At 32.3% G+C, this 16069-nt stretch overlaps 1 protein-coding gene across 6 annotated transcripts in view; it reads left to right on the forward strand.

Annotated features, from left to right (window-relative positions):
- The window catches only part of DPH6 (diphthamine biosynthesis 6), a 237242-nt gene that overhangs the window by 21057 nt on the left and 200116 nt on the right, over window positions 1–16069 (forward strand). The window contains exon 4 of one of the 6 annotated variants that reach the window (XM_009005597.5): window positions 5197–7192. The exons of the other annotated variants lie outside the window; for them this stretch is intronic. Within the exon in view, the coding sequence (XP_009003845.3) occupies window positions 5197–5382 (186 nt within the window). The 3' untranslated portion in view covers window positions 5383–7192. Of the gene's footprint in view, window positions 1–5196; window positions 7193–16069 lie in introns of those variants that run through there. 6 annotated transcript variants of the gene reach the window in all.

The raw sequence follows: 16069 nt of genomic DNA on the forward strand, positions 1-16069 counted from the left end.
CTTCCAGAATAATATAGTAAAGCCGTATTTTTTTTCTTTGCCTTCCATTAGTATATTAATATTTAGTAGTAGCTACAAGTGGGCATTGAGATAAGTGTAATTCTTCTTGACTTTATTAGTAAGTTAATGCAGAGAAGGAAAAGAATGGTAATTGTTCAATTGTGAAAGAGGTTTTAATGGGAGCAAATTTGTATTATAGATTGAATTGAGTTGATCCTTTTACATTTTTGCCTTTAATTTTGGGCCATCCTTGGTCTGTTTTAGACTTCTTCAGTCAGAGAATTCAGCCTTCCAGGAGACATGTGGAATTAATGTTTTCTAGTTTTCTTTATGAGTAAACTGAAGCATGGGCCATTTCAAAAGGAGATAAAGAAGGTTAACCTAAAGATATCAATGGTTCTAATAGGTGATAGTTTTTCTATTGAAATTTGTTTTGGCATGTTCTTCTAGAATTTAACTCCATGCTTATCTTTGAAATCTAAGCAGTATATTTTGTATGAACTCATTTGTAGAAAGCCTCAAGCAAGGACTTAAGTTTGAAAGTTACATGAACTAAGTTTAGAAAATTCAGACTTTTTGGAGTATATGAATTAAAGGATTTAAAAAATGGTTATTTGTTCAGAGGCAGTAGAATAGAGCTATTATTTGTGCTTCTGTATGTAAAAGCAATTGACTATCAACATCAGCAGAATTATGCCATACTTATTTGTATACAGTGCTGGCATGTGGTCACTTTGTGTACTCATACACAGTGGGTGTTCAGTGAGCAGTTGTTAAAGTTACCAAAGTTAAGCCTATCTAACTTTGACAAAATTATACTAATATTGATCACCATAGTTATCTATCAAAAGATATTGACAAATCAGAAGAGGCATAAACTGTCAGATGTTTATTTCTCTTTTTTGTGCAGAATTTGCTTCTTCTTAGATTCTTCTATGTTCCCTGCTATAAGATTGGTTCCAGAGCCATTGAAATGCCCTGTGGTCTATTTTAAGACCAGTTCCCTTGAGGATTCTTTCCTAGGTAGTAATTTTGCAGGGAGGTGGGGAAGGGAGAGAGAACAGTCATCATTTAATAAATAACTCTTCCCTTTTGAGCCTTTTATAATTTATCTCCTTTAAACATTTTTATTGGTCTGATTACCATTTTTTGTGACTTAACACCTATCCAAGTTCTTCGGATATTAAGTGGTCATATATCCTGGACTTGATCACAGAAAGCTAATAAAGGATCAGACTAGTAGATTTCAATCTAGGATAATCCACTACTTTAAGATAGGATTTATTAATCTGGAAGGGAGAGGTATTCTTGAACTCTGAAATTTTATGCAGGTTTTTTGTATGTGTAAATTTTTCTGTAAGAGGACAAAAATTTTTTTCTTTTTCTTTTTTTTTTTGAGAAAGGGTCTTATTCTGTCACCTAGGCTGGGGGGAGGGGTGCAGTGTTGTGATCATGGCTCACTGCACCATCAAACTCCCAAGCTAAGTCTGTCTTCTGCCTCGGCATCTTGAGTAGCTGAGACTACAGGTGCATGTCACCATCACTGGATAATTTTTATTTTTTTTTGTAGAGACAAGGTTTTACCATGTTGCGCAGGGTGGCCAAATTTTTGTCATAGTCTTACAGTAGTCTGTTTTTTTTCAAAAGTTTAACAGCTTCTATTTTAACCATAACTTTCAGAAAGCCTTTCAGGCTGGAAGTATTCATGAATACTCAATAATTAGTTGTCCTCTGAGTATGTAATACATGCAATGCTATGTGCTATGAGAGCAGATGGGTCTTTTGGGGCTTCCAAAGAGTGAAGAGTCACATGAGGTAATTCCTGAGAGCAGACTAGTATGCTGTGCATTTCTCAAAAAAGACATTAAGATCAAAGAGAAGGGAGTATAAAGCATCTTAAATTTCAGGTAAGCAGTAATGGGGGTCAGGGAAGGGACAATAGCCTTGGGGACATGGTTCGTTCTAAATGGCCTTAGGATTTTATGTTGAAGGAGAGAAAAATAGGGATATAATCAAGGCATTGCTCTTGATTTCCTCAAGTGTAGCTTTTGTTTTTAAAAATTTCTATTGCATTATTTATGCCTTGTTTTATATAATCGTTTGCATTTGTAATATATCCTCCCTGTTAGTTTCTAACTTCATGAGGGCAGGGATTGAGGGTTTTTCAACTTTGGTTACTCTTCAGTTCTCATAATTGTGCCCTATCCCTAAGAAGTATTCAAGTTTCTTGGAAGGCCAGGGTGGGTGGATCATGAGGTCAGGAGATGGAGACCATTCTTGCTAACACGATGAAACCCTGACTCTACTAAAAATACAAAACTTAGCTGGACATGGTGGTACGCACCTGTAGTCCCAGCTACTTGGGAGGCTGAAGCAGGAGATTCGCTTGAACCCGGGAGGCGGAGGTTGCAGTAAGTCGAGATTGCGCCACTGCACTCCAGCCTGGGCAACAGAGTGAGAATCTGTCACTCCAGCCTGGGCAACAGAGCGAGAATCTGTCTCAAAAAAAAAGAAGTATTCGATTTTTTTTGTTGTGTATTTCCCCAGGGATGATGTGAAGGATTTTTATATCGCAGTCAACTTCATGGCAATCCAAGGGTGAAATTTCTCTCAGGACTTAGTATTTGTAATAGTTTAGCCTTACTATAATTATTTGACAGTTTTTATTGCATGAACACTGTAAATCATGCAACGTAAAGTTTCCTCTTTATTTTTGGAAAACCCAGAGCCATGTGATTTTCTTTGAACTATCTGTGTCTTATTGTAATTATAATTGCAATTTATGTAGCACTATCTTCTAGGTACTGTTATAAGCTCTATACACATATATTCTAATTTTATCCTTACATCAACCCTGGTTAATTATCACTATTTTGCAGATAAGTAAACTGAGATACAGAGAGGTTAATTAACTTATCCCAGGTTACGCAGCTGAAAAGTGGTAGAACATGTACTTTTAATCACTTTGTTCTGCTGCCTCTCAGAATTGCAGTTGTGTTAATTCTGCAGATTTTACTATATTATAGTACATATACAAAGCATACATAAACCAATACGGTATGTGTAAATTGACAGTGAGGCAGAGGGGAAGGCATATGGTTTAATAAGGGGGTTAGGGTTATTAAATAAGGGATCAAAATGATCTATCTGTGTCTGATCTTGTTTCAGAGCTCTCAGAGTAATTTTAAATAATTACTGCTCAAAGTGTGGTCTAGGGATTAGCCTGGTGCTAGTCCATGAAGTGTTTTGTTCATGATACAATATATAGAGAAATTGGACGTAAGCATTTAGAAACTTTTATAGTAATATGAAAGAGTAATTTTATTTCTTTTGAATCTAATAATAAAAATTTGACTTTGTATTTTGTATCTTTTAAAATTTTTATTTTATTTTGTTGTATTTTGTAAGTTTCTATCTTTGAAGGGCTGGAAATGTAAAATAAAAAGTGGTTGCTAACACTGTTTGAGAAGCACTATTCTAGGTAATAGCTTTGCAAGTTTTTCAACTGTGGTTTGTTTGAAGAAAAAAAAACAACACATGTTCTGTGGTTTGAAATTACATTCTAATCTAAGCCTGTTTCTGAAGATGTATTAGGAATTATTAATTTGGGTATTGGCCACTGTCATGATTTTGTGAGAAGAGGCCCTAAATTAAATTGATTTGGATCGGTGGAGGGGGACATTTTTCATTTTTGTCTTACACTTAGTGCTTTTCTCTGAAGTGACACATTTTAATTAAATACTTGATTCAAGATAATAGCATGAGGAACTTGTCTATCATCCATAGTTACAGTCTCCTTTCTTGACTTATAATAGCTAATAAAACAATTCAAATTTTAATATGTTTAAATTGTTCCTTGGAATAACAGAACAGTAAAAAGAACAACAAAATGTTGCTGATGATGCCAGCTTAGAATGATAAGTTCTTCCATTTATGGAAAACAAAGGTAGCTTCAGAGATATATTTGGAATCCCAAATCAGTTTTTAACTTTTCTTTTTCTTTCTGGATGAGTTGGGAAGTCTTGTTCAATAATATAATGTTATAAAATAGGTTCATGTAAAATTGCCAACCTTAATAGGATCTTTTAATGTCCATACAATTATCATCTCTTCTTTAAAATAATCTCTGATTGGTGGGATTAATATTCTATGGGGAATTCCTCACTAATTTTTGGATATTATTATAAAAAGCATGTCTCCAAATAGAGATATGGGCTAAGGATATGAACAGGCATTTCACAGATAACTACATTCAAATGACCAAAAAAAAGTTTCACTAACTCAAAAATGCAGCTATGACTGCATTTTTGAAATAAGAAATAATAGTGATTTTGAAGAAACATAACCCTTATGTACTGCTAGCAGCCTGTAAATTGGTTCAGCATTTCTGGATGGTAATTTGGTAGAACTCATCAGACAACAAAAAATACACTCCTTCTGTACAAAGCAATTCTACTTTGGGGAATTTATAATAAGGAAATAATTTAAAATATACTTGAAAATTTAAAATGACTGGCAGTCTAAATTATGATGTATCTGTACAGTGGGATGCTATATGACATTAAAAATGAACTTGTGGAAATACATCTTTATATATTCTTAAGAGAAGGAAACAAATTACCAAATACTCTGTGTGGTATAATACCAGTTTTATGGAATGCATTTAAGTACATGCATAGAAAAATATCTGTAGTATGTATTTTAAGTCTGTGGACAGAATTAAGAGTATAATTTTTGTACATTTAATTTTTCAGTGTTTTTATCTAACAAGAATGTATTGCTTTTGAAGGTTCTTTGTTGAAGATTTGGCATCTACTTAAAAATGCACTGAATGGTATTGGGGGAAAGGAAACTTCTCCTATTGATTATCAAATCAGCAGGATGTCCTTTTTGAAGGTTGGCGAGGACACGGTTTTTCTTTCAAAGTTGGTTCTTGAAAGCTTGTTTGTGAGAGATTTTATTATTTTATTATTATTTTTATTGCTGTGACAAATGCCTGTCATTTTATAAACAAGGAAGCCAGTGTCCCAGTTAGGTGCATGGAGTTATTTTCCTTCGCTTGCAGTCCTGTTGTATTAATACTGAATAAGCAGAGACAGCCTGACTGGTGGTGAAAGATGGTAATCCAGCCTCAGGGCTTTTTCTGGTCAATCCTAAACCTCTGATTGCCACGTTTTCCTAATTTCCCACTTCCAGGGCATCACTAGAGTGACCTTGCTTGCTGAATATGATGCTCTGAATCTCCAGGATTTTCACATGCTTTTGGAAGTGGTCAGCCAGGCGATTGTTTACAGGACTCCAAATGAACTGTGCACTCACAGCAAGTTTGATAAACACACATTTCCTCCTTTTATCAGTGAGATTGCAGAATATGAAGTATGAGTTTCCAGTTTTACTCATTCCCCTCAACCCTTTTCCTGTTTAAAAACTTAGACATACTAATTGGATGCTGATCTGTCCCTGTTTTTCATTCTGCCTGCTGGTAGTTGACGGCTTAGTTCAGTACTTACCTAGGCAAGATTTGGCAAACCTTCAAAAATAAACTTTCCATGTATTCAACTTAAAGGAGATTCATTCCAAGGAATGTAATGTGAGCACTAATTAACAATAATGACTGCTGATCACTTTGCTTTTTATACTCCTTTAGGAGCATTGCTATTATCCAATGTAGTTAAGTAAAATGCTTGTATATGAATCAACAATATTGCATCCTTTCAGCAGCTATTGCTCACAATCAAGCTTTGCATAAATTAAAGTTGACTAAAATTGATTTTAATATGCTTCTCTTCTACAATAATAAACTAAAATATCTAGTTAAATATCCTGCATATGAAAAAGACATTACCTGATTTTTTTTTTTTTTGCAGTCATCCTGTGGTGGATTGAAAACAATATTGCAAATACATTTTCTCCCAGTTTATGACACTTTCTCTTAGATTTCTTCAAAATTGCGCAAAAGTATTCATAGTGCCATCAGCACCTTGGTTCTTTTGTAAGCATTAATTTTGTCAGATCAATGAAAAGTAATCAGCCTATGTTTAATTTTTCTGAATTTGTTCATTTACTTCCTAGGGGAATCTTACAGATTCTTTAAATGATATAGTCTGTTTATATAAACTTGGTTCATAGGATTATACATTCAACATTAATTAAAAAGGATTGTTTATTATGTTTAGTGAATTATAGGACCATTATAAAAGCTTTCTGTTTATTTACATGCATTCAACATACCTTTGACTAGAACTGCCTTGCCTTAGGAGGAGACTAAGCAAAACCCATAAATTAATAATTTAAGGGAGCAATACTCAAGTAGCATTTCAGTTAAGAAGGAAAGCCTTAGCATCAGTACTAGCCACTTTAACAATGCTTTTACTTTTGGACTTTTATTGGCTGAAAATAACTTGTTAAACTGGAGTTTTGTAATAAAATGAAATCTACATACCATCTAAAGCCCCTTCCCCTTCTTTTGATTTATGAGTAGGCTGACGTATTACTGAAGAATTTTTAACACTTTCACAGTTCTGCACTTTGATTTCAGAGAAGGTGCTAATCTCTCTGGAATTTTGAGAGTGACAAAATGAGTTGTATATGGTTTTTCCAGGGAATTTGGGTTTCTTTATTAGAGGCTTAGTTTTATAATGGTACTTGTATTAATGTGAATTTATCTAATAGGTGATATGATGGTGTGATTAGATATACATTAATGGAGGATCTTTCTTTTTCATTGTACATATTCTACTTGGTTTGGTCACAATATTATAATTCTCACAGCTAATGTCCATGTTTCTACAGAGGTTCAGCAGTTCAAGACATTATTTTCAAATTACCAAAATGAGAGAATGTAACTCCCTTTTACTTTCGCATTATTTGTAGTGAAAAAAAATTAAGTGATAGTATAATAAGAAGCTTTATGTTGTGTGTACTAGTCTTATTGTATATATGTATTAAAAGAACCTTTGACACTACTTAATTGGATTTAGTTTTAAATAATTGTTAACAGGAATGATGTAAGACAATAGAAAATATATGGAATTTAAGTGTTGTCCATATTTAAAGGTAAGATTCATGACTATTGTTTGAAGTAACTTATTTATTTACATCCTGATACTGTTGTATAATACAATATGAGGAAAAACTTGCTTTTTCTGTTTCGCTTTGAGTTTTTATGTGTAATAAAATTATGTTTAAAATAGGCAAGGATTTCAGTTTTGATTCCTCTTCTCTTTTTTTTTTTTTTTTTCTGTAGCATGTTTACTTTCATGTGAGAGTGATTGATCTGTAGCTGTCATTTTGTCCAAAGAGGGGACAAATGGAATTGGCCTTTTAGACAAAAGTATGCAAGCAGACTGCATTCTTTCTGTTGATAGAATTATGGAAGGATTGCATAAGGTGCCACATTCAGTTTCCTATTGATTGTAAAGAGGATTCTGCAATGGGGTGCTGTTTCCAATGGATAAGGAGGTGCTATGATTAGTTACCTTCCTCATGAAGGCACTACAAAGGGAAATGCAAAACATGTGCAGTGCAAAACTATCAATTTGACAGTTGTTTTTGTTAAGTTTTTTCCCCCATTGAAGTCTGGCCTATTTTAGAAAAACATACATTTTAGTGTGTTTTCCTTTATATCAGGCTTAGTGGATGTCCATGCATTTGACCCTTTAGAAAAATTATGCATTATGGACAGTTTTCTTTTTCTTGGCCTCTATTGTAAAGCTTCAAAGCTGATGCAACAGTGCCCTCTATAGTCTTTTGGTGAACATTAGACAGACGTAGCTGTTCATATGTTCAGGTAAGAAGCAGGACATTTAAATTTAATTTTTGTTCAAACAAGAGACCTTTTTCTCCTAAGTAGACATTCTTGTTTTTCACTAGTGGCTTTTCTTTAAACAAAGAGAACAAAAGACCATTCTGAGTTTTCGTTTAGAATTTATTGGCTGCTGCTTCTTGTTATCCCATGGTAAATCTCAAGTTTTTATCAGATGTTCATCAGAGTAATTTGAGGAAGATGGAATCTTGCAGGCTGTACTGTCTCTTCATGAAATATCTTCTTGAAGTTGAAGTCTGATAGGAGTATTTAAAAAAAATAATTTAGTTCCATTGTACTTTTTTTTTTTTCTACTTAATTAGAATCTGAGTGGGCTGCCTAAAATTTGACTTCTATTTATTCCTGAATTGTGTAACCCAGGCATTATACATGACATTATTTAAATTCAAACCAAGGGAGTTACACAATGACTAAAATGTTTGTCATTCATTAGCATTGATTTACATTTTAGATTTCCTTTTCTCTCTCTTTTGGTTATCTCTTTGATTGTATATATTGATAGCTAAGTTTTTGATTGTAAAATACAACTAGATGTGAAGTTATGGATAATAAAAGCAGGCATCATATTTAGATATGATTAGAAGAGAAAAAATTTATGGATTAAGTTTATTTTGCTTCTGCAAGTGTTTTAGTAAAAGAAACATAGGCCAAAGTCCTAGTTTCTCTATGTATTCACTATATAGTATTGAATACATGTATTAACCCCTGTGCCTGCTTTCTCATCTATAACGTGTGAGTAAAAATACCTTATCTTTTGAGGTTTTTGTAAGGGATTATTGATAATAAATTTAAATTGGCCAGGTCATTATAGATCATCAAATGGTAACTTTATTTCCAAAACCACAGTGGGAAAGTAAATGGCTTTGTTTTATATGAGGAAGTTTTAATATAGAATCTAGAACACATTTAATATATTTTGGATTTTCAAAATCCTATCTGGCAATTTCTGGATTCATGTGAATCTGATAGTTGGCATAGCATTTCTTGGTAATGTGAACTAACATAATGAGATATGCATTAACTTTCAACTCCCTACATACCTCATTCCCAAACTTTTAAAATAAGCTATCTTTAGAATCTTTATTTTAGTCGAAATTTACCCACAAACCAATATTTAACAACATATGAAAACTGATGATGAAACATAAAAACAAACAAAAAACAGGAATTTAAAATTTTTCTCCTTTAGTGTATCTGAAAATACTTAGGATACTTGGGATACATTACCTGGGTTCTTAGTAATAGTAGTCTAGAGCCCTTATTTGTGTTTTCTGGCTATACAGCTTTTGTTTTCTCCACCAGTTGCAAAGAAGACTAGTGTGTAAAAGTTTAAAAGCCACCTGGTACTGTACAGTTTATGTATGTGTGTGTATATACACTCCTTTTGTTTTGTGTAAGGGCTTTGTCTTACTTTGGTTTGAATTTATAGTGCCTAATTCTGTACCTGTCACATAGAAGATATTCAGTTAATGTGTGTTGAATATAGAATTTTTTGAACATCAGGCCTTCCCTTATTGATTTCAAACACCTTATACATAAAAAGGCAGTTTTATGAAGCCATCTAATATTAAAGTAATTGTTTCTCTGTGAACCAATTAAAACAAACATACTTGTGCCATAATTCATCAATTTAATATTTTAAAGTAGAATATTGTTTTAATTACAAATAAGTATGGGAAATGAATAAGAAATATTCAGAACATGTTTTCAATATGATTAAAAGATGTTACATACCACAATGATTGGTTTAGATAAAGATTCAGACACTTCAAATGACCTGATAAAAATAATCTTACACAAAGAATTTTGGAATTGAATGGTCTCAATATTCAGTAAATTATTTTCTTGTAAAGTTCATATTTATGTTTTGTATCACTTTTGAGTAATTGAATGTAATATTATAATAAGCCACCTATTGTTTTTAATATATCACATGGTTAAAATTGAGAGCCATGAAATTATCTTTTTATCACTATAAAGAAGGAACCAATGTTTTAAGCTGACAGAATGAAAAGGATAATCAAATATGATAGTTCCTTTTAAAATAACGACCAGTTACAGTAAGAAATATGTTTAAAATTACATTCTGGCTTACAAGACTGACAAGATGCTGTCTACCAAAAAAAAAAAAAAAATGGAATCAGGTATTTTTTTTCTGCAATGAGAGTACCAAATTAAGAATCCACTTAATTAAAATAGTGATAAATGTAGATTACATTACCAAAGACAGTGAAATACAGCTGCTCTATCTAGTGAGAGCCTGCATAATTTACCAAGACTGCACAAAGAAGCAATGGAGCAGCCACTGCAGACTCTTCCAGGAAGCGTCCTTGTTTATTCTACATACATTTCTTTTTTTAATTAAAATGTCAATGATAATTTTATTAGCAGTCCTCCAAAAAAGAAATCCTTCTTTAAATTTTCCAAGGTGGTAGAATATGAGATGAGATCATTACTGTGGCTGAATGAAACAGATTAAACCTGAAAAAAATAGCATGCAATTATATTTTATTATTTCAGTTCTTTATTATGAGTTGATATAAAAGTATGTAATGGTATTTTTTTTTTCATGTGAGTCTTGTGTGAAAGAAATGTGTGGCAAAATCCTTGAATAATAGACGTTAAAAAAATCTTCTGGAACCACAGCAAGGTTTGGGTGGAGTTAGAAGTAGTACTGCTTAAAGATAAAAGCGTAAGTGTGTATAATTTGGAATTCCCAAGGTGAGGCAGACACCTCCTAGGAGTATATTAGGACCACTTCATAGTATTTTCTTTTCAGCTCCATCACTGGGTTGTGATTAGGGTTATTGTGTGCCATGTGAGTGAGTAAGATCAAAAAAGTGATTGCCTGGAGACCAAAAAAGTGACTGAAAATCTGTTGCACTGTATGTTTTCATCCTTTAATGATGACCAATGATATATTCATAATTAGATTTTAGAAAACCAATGTTGTATTTACCAAGAAGTGTTGGTGGGTTTTTTGCCTTCGAGGGATAAATGGGGACTCTAGGATTGTACTTGGCTTTGTTCTAGGTTCCACTGCATAGTATGATCTTAGTTAGTTAACTTCTCTATACCTTGGCTTTCATATTTGTAAAGTAAGACTAATAGTAGTACCTATATTATAGGGTAATTATGAGCATTTAATGGGATAATCCATGTAGAATAGATCATATACCTGGCCACCACACCTGGCTTTTTTTTTTTTTTAATTTTTGTAAAGATGGGTGTCTTGCTATGTTGCCCAGGCTGGTCATGAACACCTGGCTTCAAGCAGTCCTCCCACCATAGCCTCTCAAAGTTCTGGGATTACAGGTATGACCCACCATGACCAGACCTATGAACTTTTTCAGATGATTTTGTTCTATATGCTTTTTCCTTTGAGTGTCAATAAAATGATAAATGAAATAGAGGAAAAGAAGTCACATGCTATAATATATAACCATTATTTATAATGTTTAGACATGCTTTATAAGTTGTAGAATGTTAAGATACATTAGCTTTTTTTTTTTTTTTTTTTCAGTGTGTTTCAGGCATTTTTCTAAGTGTTAGAGATGTAGCTGATTAAGGCAACAGATGTAGGTGATTAAAGCACACTCCCTGTCTTAAAGACTTAACATTGAGTTTTAAGGCAGGAAGTTACTGCTATGTATTAGTCATAATTATTTGTGATGAATTCTTTGCTCTTCTAAAAATATTCCACATTCCTTATATTTTTCCTATTTGTTCATGACTTGGCATCTGTCTTTCTTTGGCCAGTATTACTGTTTCTCCAAGGAATGCTATCTTCTTGAAGCTTCAGCATTGCTCTGTCAGGGCCTGTTGGGGACTTACAGTTCTTCATTTAGCTTATTAAATTTGATTAATATCTTGAAATATTTTATCAGTTTATTAGTTCAGGCTTAGAGTTTATAGGATTTTTTCGGAGATAAGTTTCTCTCCCTTGGTCTTCCTTAATAGAGAACAGATAATTACATATTAACATATTTTCTCAGTGCTTTTACTGAAGTAACACTATATGGTATTTGCCGTAGTGAAGTTGTATGATTCAGACCCAAAATTAAATCAAACTTTCAATTCAGTGTATCCTGAGGTCATGGATTAGAAACTGTTTACTTTCCTCTTTTAAATTAATTCCTTTGGAAAGCCCGAAATCCATTGTTATTTAATGAAGCATCATCTTATTTATCAGATATTCCTTAGGGTTATCATTGACTAGAATCTATCAAAGATTAAGTAACTTTCCATAAATTTTAATTTTAGGCTAATATCAAGGGCCTTGTTTTCAAATGAAGTTCTTGAGCATTTATATTTATTTAGAAATTTTGTCATTAGCTTTAAATGGCTCCTTTATGCTATTTTGCATAATATTTCTTCTCAGATTGTCACTTGCAAATATTTCAGATAAAGCAATGTTACATAATAGGTGAAACTAACTTAGTTTGTAAGGATTTTACATAGTTACAAGATTTTACATAGTTATAAGATGCCAAACTTGTATTGATGCTTTCTTCTTTATGGCTAATTGATAATTGCTGAATCCCTACTGTGTATGCAAGTCACAGCTAGTCACTGAATTTCTGGTTTTATATAACAAATTTAGTATGACTATAAAGTTTCCAATCCTTTTCTCCATGTTTTTATTGACTTAGTTGATCAGTCAAGCAGTGTGAAATGGAAATGATTATGAAGCATTAACAACCAAGAAAAAAGACTTTTATGAAAACTTAAGGGTAAAATATAAGTTCTAAAGTACTTATTAACATAATAGCTAAAATACTGTTTTATAAAAGGATAGCTTGTGAATTATATACATATGTGAGTGTTATAATGTTCATTATCTGGACATTTTAAAGATGATTTAATTATGTTTGGGAAGAGAAAAGATTAGTCTCTAGCTGTCAACTTTGTAGAAAACAAAGTTAGGATCGATAAAGTTTGTTTTGTTATTTGTCACAGTAACCAATTTCTTCTCTTATAGTTAACTCAAGACCTGGAATAAGCCTCCTAAGACTAAGTAGCATTGTAATTTATTTTCTTAAATTGTTTTCTACAGTTATTTGATACTTTTGCATAGTAAAAATAACATTGGCATTAGATATGCGTTTTGCCTTCTAGTTACTCTACTCTAATAGATCTGACTTCTCTCCATTATTTTATTTTAATTTTTGATGTTCATCTGTCTTTTACCTCTCATATAGCTGGAAGGAAGTGCATCTTCTGGAACTGGGTTTTTGGTATCCCTCTTACAGATTCACATGCTTTTTTATTCAGTGGAATTTTATCATTTTAACCTTGCAGGGCACTTTCCCTTGTTCTTCCTGCCTTGTTTTTTATTGTCTAAATTCTCTTTTAATTTTCTTTATTACTTAGAAAAGCTGTGTTTTAAATTAAATACTCAAAACTATAAAAATATGAAGATATTGCTCAAAATGCAACCATTTTGAGTTAACAGTTTGACATATTTTTATACATGCACATGTGTTTAACACACAGATGCACATACTCCTGTGTCTGTGGTGTTTCTGTACTTTGTACATTACTTTTTTTTAACTTAAAATATCAGAAACATTTTTCTGTGCTCTTAAAACCTCTTCAGGAAGGTAATTGAATGGCTACTTAATAGTCTATTATGTGACTGTATAATAATTTTTTTAATGATTCTCTAATTTTGTGAATTAGTAGAACTTAGATTTTACTATAAATAATAATACTTTGCTGTGATCCATAAATTATTGTCTACATTTAAAAAAAATTAATTCCTTAGGATGCATTTCTAGATGCAGAATTAGTGGATCAAAGTATGTGATTATTTCTAAGGCCATTGAAACATTTTGCCTAGTTGATTTCTATAAATAATACACCTGCTTGTGCATTCATTATTTATATTTTAAAATTCGAAGTCTTTGTTTAATATATCTGAAACCTTAACTTGGAATTTTTCTTACAATTATTGGCGTTTAGTGAACTCAAGATGGGAGTAGCATTCTGCCCATCTTATTAATCTTACATATTATTCTTGGCACAAAACCAAAGAAATATGTGTTAGGGTAATTCAGTCATGTAATGCAAGTCATAAGGTAACTTTTTCCCCTTATTGTGAGAAGTCAGTTTCCAAGGATTGAAGGGGACCAAAATGCATCAATGACCAGCTGCATCATGTGCTAGATTTTAATATGCTTTATTAAATCTAAAAATGTGCCATGTGGATGAACATACATATAGGTATAGACACATATACATGTTATTTTTAAAACACTTACAGATGTGATGCTAATTACAACTTATTTTTTCTACTAGGTTCTGTTTTTCAACTAGCCACAGTGTTCTACTCCTGGATATCAACTGACTTATTTTCTATTGGCATCATTAAGTTTGGCAGCATTTAAAAATGCTTTCTAATTTTCTCTGAGTAAATCCATGGTGATAGAATATTGGCTTTGTAAAAGTAGTTTAATCATTTGGGGCATATATTTTATATCAAATGTGAGATTTTAGGCATATTTCACTTTAATTATTACTGCAGGTTTAAACTACTACTTTATCCCATAAACATCCCATAGAAAATACTTTATGTTCACTAAATATCCCATAGAAAATAGTTTATGCTTCTCTTGTTTTTTTAAATTAACTTTTATTATTAATGTTGACAATTTATATTATGACATTAAAAACAAAACAGAGCTATAGTGCTACTATATTAAATCTAGTTCCTGGATTTAATATTATAATAGGTCATTTGTAAGAATAAAATAATGTTTATTTTGTGGTAATTATTACCAAATCATTATTTAGACTTTGAAAAATAATGTATCACCATCGTGGAATTGTAATACCTGTCTCTTTTGGTCATTTTAGTTTCTTAGACCTAATTCTCGTTTTTTGTGGGGTTTTTTTTGTACTTTTAATGCAGTTAGGGAATATTTGCTTTTGTGACCCTTTTTTAATGCTAATCTTGGTAGTTTCTTGTTAGTGATATGAAAATGCTGCTATCAGGCTGACTTGGGCATGGGGATAAGTAACTCCTACTTATATTTAGTGTGTGGGAGTTTTGTTGAGAGGGGTGTTGCTGCTCTTCCAAGCTGCTGGGTTACTTTGTTTCTTCTACTTTTCAGCTATAAAAACGTATACTGCATATTCACACTATGTACAGTTTAATGGTTTCATTCTTCTCCTGTTCTTTTTCCTCTCATTCGCATTCTATTTTTTTTCTCTCCTTTTTCTCTTTCATCTCTCACATGTGGGTATACATGTACATACACACATAAATTAATTTTCAAGTATTAGAAACAAAGATTATAGAGATCTAGATCTAATTTAAATGCTTGTTTTACTTAAATTTTTTTCCCCCTCTTTCATTAGATTATGGTCATCTGTAATATTTAACTCTTTTTGTGAGCATTGGTTGTTCTGTCTCTTTACTGTTTTATGTCTCTTGATGAAAAAATAAACTGTGAAACCAGATAAACTCTTAGATTAGAAAGTCTTAAACTTGAATATGCAGATAGATCACCTGGGAATCTTATTAAAAATTCAGGTTCTGATTCAGTTGGTCTGGACGGAGCCTGAGATTTTTCTAACAAGTGCCCAGTTGATGCTGAGGCCGCTGGTTTGAGGCTGCACTTTGAGTAGTCAGGTTTTAGATTCTGGTTTCTTGCAAAAAATGGTGTTTATTTAGAACAGGAATATTTGAGATTCAAAGTCAGTTTCTTCATATATTAGCTCTGAGTCCAGTATCTATAAGGATGGGGCATATATTTTCTTTTAAAACCTAACTTGCCATATTTCCTCAGTTTTTTTCGATTTAGGCGATTTTAAGCTGTAAGAGTTTAAAAGATTTGTGAGTTTGGGATTTTCTGTAATGGTCACACATATAGCTTCCCTAATTTAGTTTGATACTTAGTATAGACAAATGATGACATGTATCAGGGTTTGTGGTGATTTCATTTTATGGTACATTGTCTCCAGCTGATGGTTGAAAACAATTTCTGCTGGGAATTTTGGAGTTGAATGTGAAGGGGTGGGGAATTGAGAGCAGGGATGGAGTACCTAGGATAAATCTGAGAAACTACATTGAAATGCTTTTATCCTTTCTCATCCCTATGGTTACCGCTACAAGAATCACCGACAACTGAATTGAAATGAATTACTTATTGAAAGTAGGAAAATTACCTGATACATATTCAGGAGTTAGTTGTTCCTGTTATGCTTTTAAATAAGATACCTTATATGTCTTTTAAATAA

The sequence above is a fragment of the Callithrix jacchus genome, chromosome 8, assembly GCF_049354715.1.
Source record: "Callithrix jacchus isolate 240 chromosome 8, calJac240_pri, whole genome shotgun sequence".
NCBI classification, from domain to species: domain Eukaryota; kingdom Metazoa; phylum Chordata; class Mammalia; order Primates; family Cebidae; genus Callithrix; species Callithrix jacchus.